Here is a 16,596-nt window from a genome sequence, read left to right on the forward strand (position 1 = left end):
TGTAACCATAGTTTTTCGTTATAGTGTAAACGAACTTCCCAGCTAACAGACTTTTGTTATAAGAACGTTCTCCAAACATTCAGTTTTGGTTCCGTGAATGTTAAAATGTCCAGTTTTCTTGACGTTAGAGGAACGTGTTTTAAAAGGTACACAGAAAAAACTCCAGTGTTATAAATTAACTCTCCTGTGAGTTTTTTTGGTTCAGCCTCAAGAGTGTAAAGTGTTAATATATGAGTGTTAAATTAACACTCAAGAGTGTAAAAGTTAATGAGATAATTATGTGATTAATTGAGTGATGATTGAGGATTATTGAAGACACCTGATGTTAACAAGCAGAATCACTGAAGGAGAAAATCAATCAAATTTTAAGTCACCATTATGGAGATCAGTGTTTACTTTAGTTGGCCAGTTGACCCTTACATGTTTAACTTTAGATTTTGTTATGCTGTTGTAACTGAGTTAAAACAGACAGATGGACAAAAAAAGGTGATCAAGTGATGGTGGTCGTATCTTAACATAATAATAATTTGACCTCATTTAGAGCCTAATCTCTGATTAAGATTAATATTATTGATTATAGCATCACAGTGAAACTACATCATAAGATCCATTGACGATATACATTTATCTAAAAGATTTGTTATAAAAAATATTCTGATAAATAAATAAAAAATCTTTCTCTTAGGCTCACACAGACATCAATAATCAGTGTATGTATCTCAACAATGGTGAAAAAAATAATATTCAATTAGGAAATGGAAATTACTAAGACAATTCAGATCATAATTTATTCATACAGCAATGCATGATGGGAGCCAATGGATGAGTTTTGATTGGTGGTACCCAGAATGCACATGCTTTATTATTGTCACCATTGTTGAGATTCATATGCTGATTATTGATGTCAAGTGTGTTTAAACAAATAAACTGGTTCAAAGTCTGTTTTTTCTATCAGTACAACTATTAGTTAAAATTAATTTTGATTGTACAGAAAAGCTGAAAACCATATGCTGTAGAATTAGAGGGCTGCTTTAATCAACAATGTAACTAAAGGTTTAGTGACTCAGGTTAAATTATGAAAATTTTCCATCCAACATCACCTGATCATATTATCTCTTTGTTTATCCAGCTGTCGTAACTCATACAGCAGCCAAACAAAATTTAAAATGAGAAGTTTAAGGGTCAAGAGCCCAACTAAAGCAAACACTGATCTCCATAATGGTGACTTAACAATTATATTTTCTCCTTTTGGTGATTCTGCTTGTTAACATCAGGTGTCTTCAATAATGCTCATTCATCACTCAATTAATCACTTGATTATCTCATTAACTTTAATACTCTTCAGTGTTAATTTAACACTCATATTTTAACACTTTACACTCTTGAGGCTGGAGCCAAATAAACTCCAATCCATGGAGTCCAAAGTCCATTTAACACTGGAGTTTTTTCTGTGTACCTTTTAAAACACGTTCCTCTAACGTCAAGAAAACTGGACATTTTAACATTCCCGGAACCAACACTGAATGTTTGGAGAACGTTCTTATAACAAAAGTCTGTTAGCTGGGTTCTGCCCCAAATGCCTTTCTAGTTGAAGCCAATTTTAAAGCAGTTAGTTCTGAAATCAACATATTAGGTATTGAATTCAACATGACAAAACAATTTACTTTAGTTAATATGTACGTCTTAAACAATCGAAATTAATCACTCCATCTCTGAAATGACTATGCTTTTTGCCTCCATGTTAATGTTAATCAGTAGCCAAGTAGCATGAAGTGATTGTAAATCTCTTCTTTTAATGGATATTTTGTTTTATTGAACAATAGAAAGAATGGCTTCAGATTTGGATGTAGAACTTTGGGATTGGATTGTGTCCAAATGGGACAATGCAGTTGAATTTGGTTTATGGTCATGGAGCTTACACTGAAAAAAATCTTTTGTCAGTTCTATTTAGACAATGTACTTCATGTGGTGATATCTACATTAACTGGTTTTGTTGAAATGAAATACATGATTTAAGATTACTGATTATAACTAAATTCAACTAACCTGAAAAAACAAAGTTGAGCGTAAAGTTTTACTGAAGAATAACTGTCTGTAGATATAACCTGATTTCTCCAGCAAATTACTTAATAAGTTTGATATAATATTTTTTGTTTTATATTATGTCTTTTTCCACCTTGATGTACACTCACAAAAATATTAATTAACCTTACTCAAATTAATTGAAATCATCTTCACACACAATTTAACTTAGTTAGTTCGAAATAAACCTGTCTAGTTGGGTTTATACAATTTAGTTGGTTTAGGTCACATTAATTCACACTAATATTTTAATCTTCATTACATTAGTCAAACAAAAAAAATGTATGTTAGTTTAAACTAAATTGTTAAATGTTGTTCTAAAGTTTACCTTTCCTTCAATAATTATTTATTTCTCAATATGATCAATACATTTATTAATTACCTAGCAATAAATATATATAAGTAGTATTCATTATATTGCTTACTGAGTGTCCACACCCTAACCAGCAGCGCTACTCTTCAGCACAATGGTGACCCCAACATTCAATAACAGAAACTCCTCTAAATGTCCAACTGAACATTAAACATTAACATAAACTACCAACATCTTTCCCTTTACTGAGAAACACATAAACTAACACTAAAAAAAAATAAAAAAATCAATCCCTACATTTACTCTTCGAATGCTGTCTCTGGCAAAGCATGCTGGGAAGTACAGATCCACCAGGGCTGCATTTCTCAAAAGCATCTTGAGCTAAGTTTGATCGTAGAGACCATTGGTGGCAAAGGCTTTACGATCTACGATCAAAGGCAGTGAATCTGTAGTTTCCAGCATGCTTTGCAAAGGACTGCATTAGGAGAGTAAATTTAGGTTTTAAGTGTTATATTTCAGCAAATTTTCAGTTGGACATTTTGAGGAATTTGTGTTATTGAATGATGTGGTCACCATTGTGCTGCAGAGTAGGGCTGTCAAATGTGATTTTCACTATACTGAATAAAACCACAGCATAGAAGCAAATTATCTTGTTTTGCAAATTGCAATCAAACACGATCTTTTTTATCTTTGTATTCCAGAGCAGATGTCCTGTAACAGACACTTCACATGAGTCACGATTATATTGCTCTAACGGGTGTGGCGCATGTGTACATCATGAGCTGGTTTGGAAGTTGTTTATTGGATCAATGTAACTCAATTAATTTAAAACAGCTTTCCCTTATGTTACATCTCATAATCCTGATTAAATTAGGTTACAACTACAACAACAACAAATTATAGGTAGAAACACCTCCTTAAAGAAACATCTGCACATGTTCACTTTTTTACAGTCTGTTGCACTCAAAAAAATAAATTGTTGAATGAACATGATTTAATCGTATCACCCATTATGCATCTAAGCAAGATTTGAATATTTTATTTGAACACAATATTGGTTTGTAAATTGAACATGATTGTAATATGTCAATGCAACTTCTTTGCAACTAATTGAATCAACATGTTTGTATTGTGTTAGACTAATCAAATGTATTCTCATTCACTCAAAGCACAGGAAAGCAGAATCACCAAAGGAGAAAATCAAATTTTTAAGTTACCATTATGGAGATCAGTGTGTGTTTTAGTTGGGCTCTTCACCCTTAAATTATTAACTTAGTTTTGTTTGGCTGCTGTACATAAGTTATAACAGCCAGATGAACAAATAGAAACGGTGATCTGATGGTGTTGGTTGTGTATTAACATAACCATTATTTCACAATCATTTAACCTGAATCACTGAACTCATATAGAGTCCAATTTATGAGTTAGGTTTAATTTATTAATTTTAGCTGCATAATAGGTTAAGCATTTTCAAGGAAATTAAAACGATCAAATCAATACAAATTAAAATATATATATACACATTTCTTTTTTGGGCACACACAGACATCAAGATTCAGTGTATGAAATCTCAACAATGGTGACATTTATAAAGCATGTTGCAGTGCATTCTGTGTTGCACCAATCAAAACTCATTCATAGCTCCCATCATGCATTGCTGCATGAATAAATAATGAGCTTATGATCAGAGGTGATCTGTTTCTCACCATTGCTGAGATTCATACGTTACATCTTGATGTCTGTGTGTGTCTAAAAAAGAAATGTGTATATATATATGTTTTATTTGTATTGATTAGATCGTTTAATTTCATTGATAAGGCTAAACATATTATGCAGCTAAAATTAATAAAATAAACCTAACTCATAAATTGGATGAGTTCAGTGATTCAGGTTAAATGATTGTGAATTGGTGGTTATGTTAATACACAACCAACACCATCAGATCACCATTCCTATTTGTTCATCTGGCTGTTATAACTTATGTACAGCAGCCAAACAAAACTTAAAGTTAATAATTTAAGGGTGAAGAGCCCAACTAAAACACACACTGATCTCCATAATGGTGACTTAAAATTAGATTTTCTCCTTTGGTGATTCTGCTTTCCTGTGCTTTGAGTGAATGAGAATACATTTGATTAGTCTAACACAATACAAACATGTTGATTCAATTAGTTGCAAAGAAGTTGCATTGACATATTACAATCATGTTCAATTTACAAACCAATATTGTGTTCAAATAAAATATTCAAATCTTGCTTAGATGCATAATGGGTGATACGATTAAATCATGTTCATTCAACAATTTATTTTTTTGAGTGTGGGGAATGGGTTTATTGCCTGAGGAGACAATATGGTGCTCCTCTTGATATATGGTGCTCCTCTTGATATATGGTGCTCCTCTTAATATGGTGCCCCTCTTAATATATGGTGCTCTGTATCCTGCGTCTAGGAAGTGGCTTTATTGGAATATGGTCACACTTTAGATTAGGGTCCAGTTCGCACTATTAACTAACTATTAAGCTTTTTCCTTAAAGGAGAACTCCGGTCAATTTTAACATTGAGCTCAATTTTTAGTAAATTTGGAGTGCTGTCAATACAGAGAACAACGACAAAAATCGGTGTTGCCTACACCGTGTTATCCTATTTTTAAAATTTGCACCCTATTGACTTGAATGGGGCAAGTTTTAAACCTGCTTTTATCCTCTTAACATCTTTGATGTGTCATTACAAGTGCCCAGCCATGTGAGTGATTCCTTCAGAGTGAACACGAGTGAATCTGACTGCAGTAGATGTGAAAGATATGAATAAAAATGATGTTAATTCAGCCAGCGCAAATACCTGTATTTAGTTCCTGTTTTCGGTGGAAGTCCAAAGTAGTCGATTGTCGAGTTCACGCGCGTGATCATAGTAACTAAACCTATGCGCGTGAACTCGACAATCGACTACTTTGGACTTCGACCGAAAACAGGAACTAAATACAGGTCTGTGCGCTGGCTGATATAACATCATTTTTATTCATATCTTTCACATCTACTGCAGTCAGATTCACTCGTGTTCACTCTGAAGGAATCACTCAACATGGCTGGGCACTTGTAATGACACATCAAGGATGATAAGACTAAGAACTGGTTAAGTTTAAAACTTGCCCCATTCAAGTCAATAGGGTGTACATTTTAAAAATAGGATAACACAGTGTAGGCAACACCGATTTTTGTCGTTGTTCTCTGTATTGACAGCACTCCAAATTTACTAAAAATTGAGCTCAATGTTAAAATTGACCGGAGTTCTCCTTTAAGAAACTCATAATTACTGTTTATTAATAGTAGGATTAGGAATATGGTCATGCAGAATAAGGCATTTATATGTGCTTTAATAGTACTAATAAACAGCCAGTATCCTAGTAAGATGCATGCTAATAAGCAACTAGTTAAGTTGTGAAAATTGGACCCTAAACTAAAGTATTACTGCTTATTATTAATACATTTATGTAAATTATTGATAAAGTTGTGGGGTAGTGCTGACAAGAAGTTTATGTGTGTGAGAATGACTGTATGAGTGCGAGTGTGTGCGTGGGAGATAGAGCAAGAGAAAGATATATTGTGCTTTACATAGGTAATTAAACGTTATTTCGTCTAAAAAATTGAAATAGTTTGCTATTTGTTTTATTCTATTGTTTGTCATATTTATTTGCTTGGCTGATGTTTTTGTGGTTTTGGCAGCAAGACTCTTTGAAATAACTGAAGTAACTTGGCAAAGTGACGTGGATCTGTGAGGTTGACAGATTTGGAACCACTGTGCGTTTAATGGAAAATAATTGCACACCTTAGAAGGTCTGTCAACCAATTAGAATCAAGCACTCTACAGCATTTATTTTATATACACTGTAAAAAGTGAACATGTACATACACTGTAAAAAATAAAACATAGATTTCATTTATATTTAATTAATTAAAATGAGGCAACAGATTACAAGCAATATTATTAATTAAATTTTACAAATTAGAATTGAGTAATAATTAATCAAATTAATTCCTTAAATGTTACACTGTAAAAAATAAAACATAGATGTTATTTATATTTAATTAATAAAAATGAGGCAACAGATTACAAGCAATATTATTAATTAAATTTTACAAATTAGAATTGAGTAATAATTAATCAAATTAATTCCTTAAATGTTAACCATTTAAAATGAGTAAATTTTACAAAATATATGTTATTGCCAACATTGAAGACACCTGATGTTAACAAGCAGAATCACTGAAGGAGAAAACCATAATTAAAGTCACCATTATGGAGATGAGTGTGTGTTTTAGTTGGGCTCTTCACCCTTAAATTATTAACTTTAAGTTTTTGTTTGGCTGCTGTACATGAGTTTATAACAGCCAGATGAACAAACGGTGATCTGATGGTGTTGGTTGTGTTTTAACATAATCATTATTTCACAATCATTTGATCTGAATCACTGAACTCAAATGGAGTACAATTTGTGACTTAAGTTAATTTTATTAACTATAGAAGTACTGGCTTTGTACACCATAATATTTTTATCTTTTACAATGTAATTCAAATAATTTCTAAAAAGTTTCTCTTGTACAAAAAACAAACAAACAGACATCATGAATCAGCCTGTGCATCTCAACAATGGTGACATTTATAAAGCATGTTGCAGTGCATTCTGGTTTGTACCAATCACAACTCATTCATGGCTCCCATCATGTATTGCTGCATGAATAAATAATGAGCTCAGAGGTTGTCACCATTGCTGAGATTCATACGCTAAATCTTGATGTCTGTGTGCGCCTAAAAAAAAAACAGATATATTTTTTATTATTATTAATTTGATCATTTGGATTCCATTGAAAAGAATAATAATATTATGCAGCTAGAATTAATAAAATAAATTTAACTCATAAATTGGACTCTACATGAGATCAGTGATTCAAGTCAAATGATTGTGAAATTATGAAACACAACCAACACCATCAGATCAACATTTCTTTTTGTTCATCTGGCTGTTATAACTCATGTACAGCAGCCACACAAAACTTAAAGTTATTATTTTAAGGGTCAAGAGCCCAACTAAAACACACACTCATCTCCATAATGGTGACTTTAATTATGGTTTTCTCCTTTAGTGATTCTGCTTGTTAACATCAGGTGTCTTCAATGTTGGCAATAACATATATTTTGTAAATTTTACTCATTTTAAATGGTTAACATTTAAGGAATTAATTTGATTAATTATTACTCAATTCTAATTTGTAAAATTTAATTAATAATATTGCTTGTAATCTGTTGCCTCATTTTAATTAATTAAATTTAAATGAAATCTATGTTTTATTTTTTACAGTGTATGTTGCTTTAAAAAGGAATTTCTTCCTGATTCTACCTACAAATTAGTTGTTGTAACCTACACTTCAATCAGGCATTAATAAAGGGAATGCTGTTTTAACTTAATTGAGTTACATTGACCCATAACACAATATCCAATAAAGCTCAGGATGGACTCTTGCGCATCTGCTCTGATGATCGGACAATTTTCTTCAATGAGAAATTATGATCGTATATAATACACATTTAGTTATATCAATCGCAATTGACAGCGCTACTCTTCAGCACAATGTTAACCACAACATGGTAGCTCACGATGCTTTTGATTCAAAACAGAGGTCTGGGGCATGTACAAAATTATTTTGCAGGCTCAAACTGTGACTTTGAAATGTAGTTTGCCCCATTGTACAGATGAATTAGGTGGATTGGAGATATGGTTTTGATATTAAGGATATTATCTGATTCAGATAAGCATACATGGATTTGCTTGCTGTTGGCTTTTTTAAGCAGATGAAAGCTCCTCTGTTTGTCCACTGTTATATTGGCAGAGGTTGAGGTTTTTTGTTTAACAGTCACACAAAATGTGTTGCGCTGATGTCAGAGCTCAGAGAGGCCTTAAAGGAGGCAGCTCGGCCCTCTTTGTCTGGTGAATTTGCTCAGTCAGCAATTTTGTTGTCTGGCAGAGGTCAGTACAGGACAACGGCAGGAGTGTCACACGCAGTGCAGTTTGAACTTTCAATGTGTTCTTATCTTGATTATTGATGGAGGCTGAAAGTATGGAGGAAAATGTGCAGTGTTGGCAGAAAGATCAGACAGTTAGCCAGCCTGTTTGTTTCCCTTCAAACATCTAACATAGTAGACCTTGGTAGATTTATAATATATTTAATAACATCAAGCATTGGAAATTTTCATTATTAAATACATTTTTTTTTACTTAATTTTAGGTCACCTTAAGTCACCTTCATTTATATAGCGCTTTTAACAATATAGAAAGCAAAGCAGCTTTACAGTGATAATAGGAAATTAAAGTAACAGCGATAATTTTGGCTTTATAGCAGCTCTATAATAAAGTTATTGTCCAGCTAAAGTTAGTTTTGATTGATTTACTTCCTCGCAACGATCATTAGTTATTAACTTAGGGGCCGCTAACACGACACCATTCTAATAGAAAACCCTTAATGCGATCCGGCCGCTCATTTGCACAAAACAGTGTCTGGTGTTTCGAGAACCATGAAATAAGTTCCAACACTGTAAACAATTCTAACCTCCCCAACTAAAATCTAATTTTTTCAAATTGACCCAAGTGAAATTCTGCAAATTGATAAAATTAGATGTGCGGAATTTGAAACCTTGAAAAATGTATAATACAGAATTATTTAGTTTGTTTTTTACGGCTTCTGCATAGCCACGTGAACCGGAATTATCCCGACAACGTTTTATCTGTACAGAGGTAAAGGGAAGGGAGGGAGGCCTTCACAGGGACACTTCAGGACTGCGTTGTCATCGTGTCCAGGTGCTGACATCAGATCCAGATACGGCCTGAATCTGGCGAATTGCGGTAAACCTCGGGATAAACAGAGAGACTAATATTAGCGTTTGCCATCCTTCTTATGATGTAAGTACATCAGGATTTATGGGAAGTGTGGGAATTTTAGTTGCTATTTACATCTTAAAACATGTTTTGAGTCAGTGCGCATTAGTTCCCTCGTTAATAAAGTCTCATCTAATTATTAATTAAAATTTACCTCAAATGTACTTTACAAAAATGTAAATACTGAGTACATAAAAAAGCCTTAGCCCGATTCATTACTGCAATCTTGGTAGCACTTTATTTCACAGTCCTCTTCTGGATACACACAATGTACTTATTATTGCAATTACAATAACTGGGTAATAACTTGCTTGGGAAACACTGTAAGTACGTACTGCAAAATAAAGTGTAACCGTAATCTTCATTTATTTTTAATAGTGTCGGGTCAGATTATTGTCACCTATGGAAAACATATGCCATGCCCAAAAAGATCCTCCCAAAGCCCTTACCGCTATATTTGTGTTCAGTCCCTGGTAAAATGAAGGTTACAAACACATTTGAAGGAGATATGCAAATACTATATTTATCTCTTTGACATCTGGAGGTTTGGGATCAGGGCATAGGGAAAGACGTTGATCGCTTTGCCTGTAAAATGAGTTTCTGATGTAAAATATGTTGGTGTGGTGTTTTTCATGTTTTATTGAACGTGACGAGCCGACACCTTGAGTGATGAGACGATAATGTCAAGCAAATATTGTGCCTTAGCATTGGGCTTATTTTCCTTCACTGCTGGTCTCACATCCAGGAGGGCTTGTCCCCAAGTCACCTGAAGAAGGCCAAACTGATGTTCTTCTACACCAGGTACCCAAGCTCCAGCATGCTCAAGATGTACTTCTCAGATGTGAAGGTGAGTGCAGACTGATAGAGATTCTTTAAAACTTAATGTAACTTGTTACCCACTAAGCAAAATGATGTCCAAAGCACGTCTTTTCAACGTCTTTGTCACAAAAGTCGGACGTTGATAAGACGTCCACTGAGGAGCCAGAATGAAAGTTTTTATGACGTCTTTTTTTGACGTGTTCTGCACGTCCGATTTAGACGTTCATCGAACCTTCGTATAAGGTTAAAAACTAGTTCAGATGTGGCCATTGTGGACATATTTTCAACATCATGTATGGTCTCATTTAGACATAATCACTTTGACTATTGCTGTCAGATGATCTTAGTGAGAATTAACAGAGGTTTAGATGTTGATATTTGTTTAATTTGAAGTGTCACCATTGTGGTGATCAGTGTTTGCTTTAGTTGGGCTCTTGGTTCCCTTTCCTTATACTTTAACTTTTTTGTGGCTGCTGTAACTTTATAATTGCTGTTGCAGAGAAAGCCAAGTAAAAGTATGAGGTATTATCAGCTCGATGTTGATATAATCATCAAAAAAATGGGCATCTATTAGTGTTTTGAAACTATTGTGTTTATATATGGTATTCATAACCACCAATCATTGGTGCTATTAGCATTTAAATTTTCACTTGTTTGAAGGTAGAAAAAAAGCATGTCCTCATTAATGTAGTCACACACAGACATAGAGATTTTGGATATGAATCACAACAACGGTGACAATAAAAACAAAAAAGCTTGGGAATTAGCTTTTTTTTATTGTCACCATTGTTGTGATTCATATCCAAAATATTAATGTCTGTGTGTGACTAGATGACACATTTGCTTAAAAACATCATGTGCATGTGATTTTTATATATCTTCAAGTAAGTGATTATTTTAATGCTTTTGGTACCAATATTGCAGCTCCTCAAAGATGGTGGTTATGAATGCCACAGCATCTGACAATATTACATGCTTGTTTTGTGATGATTTCACCATCATCAATAAGCTGAAGACACCTTATCTCCTCATTGTTTGCTTTCTCTGCCACTACAATTGTGCTACACAAACACAATTAAAGCAGTCAAAGAAAAGCTAAAGTAAAAGGAAAGGGAACAAGAGCCCAACTAAAGCAAACGCTGATCACCACAATGGTGACACTTCAAATGAAACAAATATCAACATCTAAACCTCTGTTAATTCTCACTAAGATCATCTGACAGCAATAGTCAAAGTGATTATGTCTAAATCAGACCATACATGAGTTGAAAATATGTCCACAATGTCCACATTTGAACTAGTTTTTAACCTTGTACGAAGGGTCCATGAACGTCTATATCGGACGTGCAGAACACGTCAAAAAAAGACGTCATAAAAACTTTCATTCTGGCTCCTCAGTGGACGTCTTATCAACGTCCGACTTTTGTGACAAAGACGTTGAAAAGACATGTTTTGGACATCATTTTGCTTAGTGGGAGTATTTAACATCATGTATGTCTTAGTTTAACAGGTGCATCACATCTCAGCTGATAAAGTGGTTCAGTAACTTCAGAGAGTTCTACTACATCCAGATTGAGAAGTTTGCCCGGCAGGCCATAAATGATGGTGTGGTTACAGCGGATGACATCAGAGTGAGCTGTGATTCGGCACTCTACAAAGTGCTCAATATGCACTACAATAAGGCCAACGATTTTGAGGTATGAGCTTACTTACAAACACGTACACAGGCGCAATGATGATCATTGTGATGTTTATAAACTCTTTCCTCGCCAGCGTTTTAAAAAAAATAGTCGCTAGCCAGCACCAGCATTTTTGATAATTTTCACAAAATTTTCATGGCCCCTATATTTGCTTGTATGCATATCTGAACATGCAATATATTAAAATAATGAGCCGAGCCTCTGCAATTAAACAAAAAACATTTTATAGTTTCATGCAATCTTTTTATATCAAAGCAATATTTTGAACAAAAAGCTGAGAAAATCATCTTTTGGTCAAAGACTTCCAGATCGAATTCACAACGATGATCAAAACATAGATGGAGTAGATCAAGTCCATCAACACCCCCTAAATCCCAAAAAGCACAGTCCTATAGCTTCTCCTGGCTCAACATTTAACATTAGGCAGTTTTGATTTGTATGCTGTTTGATGATTGCATTATTTTACATGCGTAAGCAATCGCTTGTTTCTGCTTCTTCTTCGCCTGTGTTAAGATTCTGTACTCTTTCAGAATGCTTTTAAAACATTGCTTCAAAATGCAATGTTGTGCTCATTCGCACACTTCCACATTTTGTGCAGTTTTGAGTTGCAATCTCAATATACTGAATGGATTTATTGTATCAATGTGTATTTTATCTTGAATATTTCAACCCCTTCTAAGTTTATAAAAAAAATATTTGTTTTGTTCTCATGCATCTCACTCAAGACACATAAAGACGCTATTTAGGGATTTTAGCGAAACATGTAACCGGAGCTTTTGGACTCATATCGCCAACATAATTAGCTTATTATAAAAAAAACAACAATGGAAAGTCTTTGCTGGAGAATGCAGAAGATGTCATTTTGTGGCAGCAGAGTGGGGCAGAAGTGCTGCGAAAGGGCTTGTTTGAGTGTGTTTATAGGGGAAGGTGACCTGCCAATGCAGAGTTCCTATGGCAAGAGTCCTGACTCCTGGAGTCATGTGATTGAAATCTACCCTCACCTTCTCACTGCAACAAAATCTCTCCATCTATCATGCTCTTTTCAAATATACTCCCCCCCATCTTTTGTCAAGCTATAGTCACATATGAAATATGTCCTATTAAAGATACAATATATTAAATTATTTCAGGGATCTCGTTTTTCTTTCCTGTTCTCACACACACACACACACACACACACACACACACACACACACACACACACACACACACACACACACACACACACACACACACACACACACACACACACACACACACACACACACACACACACACTGTTCTGGTTCCAGGAACTGCATCAATACTATTTACATATATAAATAAGGCATTTGCAAAGAGTGCAGAGATCAGTGTACAAATCTACTGTTAGCTCTGTTGCATGCTTCGTGAGTGTGTATCTGTGTGAAGACATGGAAGGGAACATGATTTGCATGTTAAGGTTTTTCTCAGTAGGTGTCTAAGAGATGTGACGTTTGATTAACTTTGCTTAGGGAAAGTGTGCCAAGCCATGCAAATTTCACACACAAATCAACCGCCTTGACTTTTACCTTTGTAAGTGTGTGTGTGTGTTTGTGTTTATCAAATGGAAAATCATGCTACTTGTGAACTTAAATCCCCTACTGCTTACATCATCAACTGAAACCAGACCCATACCATACTATCAGCACACACTCAGGGATGCATACGAAAGCAATACTCTCTTGAGTTGGCCATCTTGACTGGCCATCTGGCAGACCGGGCACCCGGTGGGCCGACGTGCTTTTTGGGCCGATTCATATCATACTTTTTTTTTTGTCTGAACGGTCTATAAAACTCGTATATCGACGGCCCATTCGTTTTGTTATGTTTTGCTAAATTTGATTTGTGCCGGTGTAATGCACTGGTCAAAAAAATAAAATTCTCAGACCGGCCCATGAAAAATGTAGATCAGCGGCCCATTGGTTATTTTCTTGATTGACATTGGGCTGGCCCAATCACATCTAAACACCTCCCCCTTTGGGCTCTGAGCAAGCGTGCAGTATCAGTGTGTAACTGTCAACATAGTCAGATGGAGAAGAAACGCAAGGAATGTGCAGAGAAATAGCGTGGAAAAAAATAAACAGGCCCTTCAAGCAGACGCTGTAAAATGTGTCAAAATAACAGATGTTTTCTGCAGCAGCAGGACCTTCATCAGCTCCCGTGACTGATCATGATAGTGAGGAGGAGGATAAGGAGAGAGATGAGTGAACACACATTTTCTAAATATGAAATGCATTATTTCCACATGTCCCCAAACTGTCCTAGAAGGACAGTGTTCCACCCACCAGAATTATCAAAGACCCTGTGGTAAACACTGGTATTACTATGCCAATGTTCTATAACTTGTGCAAATATGGGTGGTGTTTTTTGATCATATGCTGTGGGCCAGTCTGGGCCAAAATCCCAATCCATTCACTCCTTTCCTTATCTCTTCTCTTTTTCGTCCTTTGTTCCACCCCTTTCATCAATCTTTGAATTTTAATTACATATTTGTCTGGCTTGCAGCGTGATTTACACAAACAGCATATAGAGTGTTTATTCAAATGTATCACTTAATACTCATTTTTGATCACCAAAATGTCATATTTGAAACGTTTTTCCTTTAATTTTTTATGCCTTAAAATAGCTTGTGACTTCAGAAACACCAGTGATTTCAAACCGTGTTTTTGAGACTGTCTTTGGTTCACTGGAGTTTTAAGGAGAAAATACTGAATGCACATGGTTTGTCTTAAATCATATTAAAAACACCACATAGACATATAAACATTAAACGCTTGATTTTAATTATTTAATTACTGTCTTCTCCAATGTTTTCTTTGTTGTTTTTATCAGGATGGGTCATTAATACCCTAGAAATTCACACCACAGAGAACATTTTAATTTTACAGTGTTTGTTTACTGCATTTACATTGCAATGAAGAGATGTGGAACAAATCAACAGACAAAGCCTTTTAAGGTGGAGTTTACACGGCACGGTTTTCAAATAAAATCGAAAAACTTTTTTTTGCGTTTTGGCCATTCATTTACGCGACAACAGCATTTTGAAAACGCAATTGAAGATGGAGGAAAAAATATATTGAAATGCTTTTGCATTCACTCGCAAAACGTTTGCGTTCCCCTGTGAAACTTGTGTTCTTGGGGGAACACAAATCATTTTGTGAGCAAATGCAAAACATTTGCGAGAAAGCAAAAACACAGACATACATTTTACACAATCATGCCCATTTAGGGCCTTGTATAAATAAACCGTACTTGTATGAATAAATAATAATAAGGAATAAGACCTCATTAATAGACCCTTTTCACATTTACGGGGGTCTCAAAAGCGGAAGTCGTCATAGTTGGGTACATTTCTATGGTGAAAGGGAGATGACAGCAAATGTAACGTTTTGTATTCCAATTTGCTTTGATAGCAAAAGAAACAAAAATCAATGAAAGTGTTTCCACAGTCTTCCAAAAGAGGGGAAAAACATAGAGAGTCAGAAGTGAGAATGATGTGAATGTAATGAACGATGACTTGCCGTCACTCCCTCAGCTGTTGCATTAGACACACTCACGCAAAGTGTTATTTTTTTTCTTTGTAATTTACTGCCGAGGTAAAACAGTTTTTTTTTAAAGAATGAAAATAAGAAAACTATGTTTTAATTGAGCCATAGTGTTTACAGTTTTTGGGGGACTCAAGCTACCAATGGTTTACTTGCCTTAATTGTCTCTCTGCATATTAAGCTAAAGAGAAGGAGATAAGAGAAAGTATTTTTAACGTCCCAGAAAAAAAAAAAACTTTCCAATATAGGATACTCACAATTAATATAATTAATAAGGCCATAAGGATAAAATAAATCACTTTGAAGAGAATTGAGATGGCTCTAAATTAGATTTTTTTATTAATTTTTTTATTATGTAATATGATATTAAAGAGACAGTTCACACACAAAAAAAGGATACAATTCTGTCATCATTTACTCACCTTCATGCTGTAACGCGTCTGGTGGCTGTAGAAAGGAGAAGATGGTAGATACAACAGAACGGGGAGTATTTTGCTTGTGTCTACACTTTGTTTGATGACGAGAGGATTCACAAGCGCTCATAACTCAGTTGGAGAGCCTTGGTTTGTTTTATGGGTGAACTATACCTTTAAGTTATATGTTTTATCATTGTCACAATATGGTAAAATATACAGTACATCTAGCAGTTATTGAAAAGTGTCAAGCTTGCTGACTGTCTCAGGATTCAGATTTCTAAAGTGGTATCAATGTGTTCTTTTAATTGTTCTACACTTTTACCTGAGGGTGAAACACAGTCTTTGGGATATCCACACCTCTGACCTTGAGCAATCAAGGTCTCTGTGGTGCAGTGAAAAACAACACGCTTCAGTTTCAGAGATGTGATTGAGTTTAGCCATGCTCCAAGATCCCCTAGGGTCCTCATCTGAACACGGTCTCAGTCATTGCTAGAGATGGTCACATATCACCATGGATATATGAGGGCCATACTGTATACTCATCCAACAGAGGACTGGTAAAGACCTTTTGGATCGATTTCAGTGTATGGAAACATTTATTGCGATAGTCTACAAACTATAAGGAACTTTAAACTTGACTGACTGTCTAACTATTTATTGTGATGGTCCCCCAAAAGACATTCTACTGACTATAAGTAACTTTGCAAGTACCTCCATATTATATTGTTCTACTAACCCCAACCCCTTACCTAACAGTCTACTAATACTCTAATGA

General features: G+C 34.9%; 1 protein-coding gene across 3 annotated transcripts in view; it reads left to right on the top strand.

Moving 5' to 3' along the window:
* LOC307012708 (prospero homeobox protein 1-like) overlaps nucleotides 1-16,596 on the top strand; it is a 56,024-nt gene that overhangs the window by 8,231 nt on the left and 31,197 nt on the right. For 2 of the 3 annotated variants that reach the window (XM_079639672.1, XM_079639671.1), the window contains exons 3-4: nucleotides 10,060-10,167; nucleotides 11,642-11,836. In XM_079639672.1, coding sequence (XP_079495798.1) covers nucleotides 10,060-10,167; nucleotides 11,642-11,836 — 303 coding nt within the window. The remainder of the gene's footprint in view (nucleotides 1-10,059; nucleotides 10,168-11,641; nucleotides 11,837-16,596) is intronic. The other variant, XR_013800667.1, reaches the window with a different exon arrangement.

The sequence above is a fragment of the Phoxinus phoxinus genome (assembly GCF_949152265.1).
Source record: "Phoxinus phoxinus genome assembly, chromosome: 16".
Taxonomy (NCBI): domain Eukaryota; kingdom Metazoa; phylum Chordata; class Actinopteri; order Cypriniformes; family Leuciscidae; genus Phoxinus; species Phoxinus phoxinus.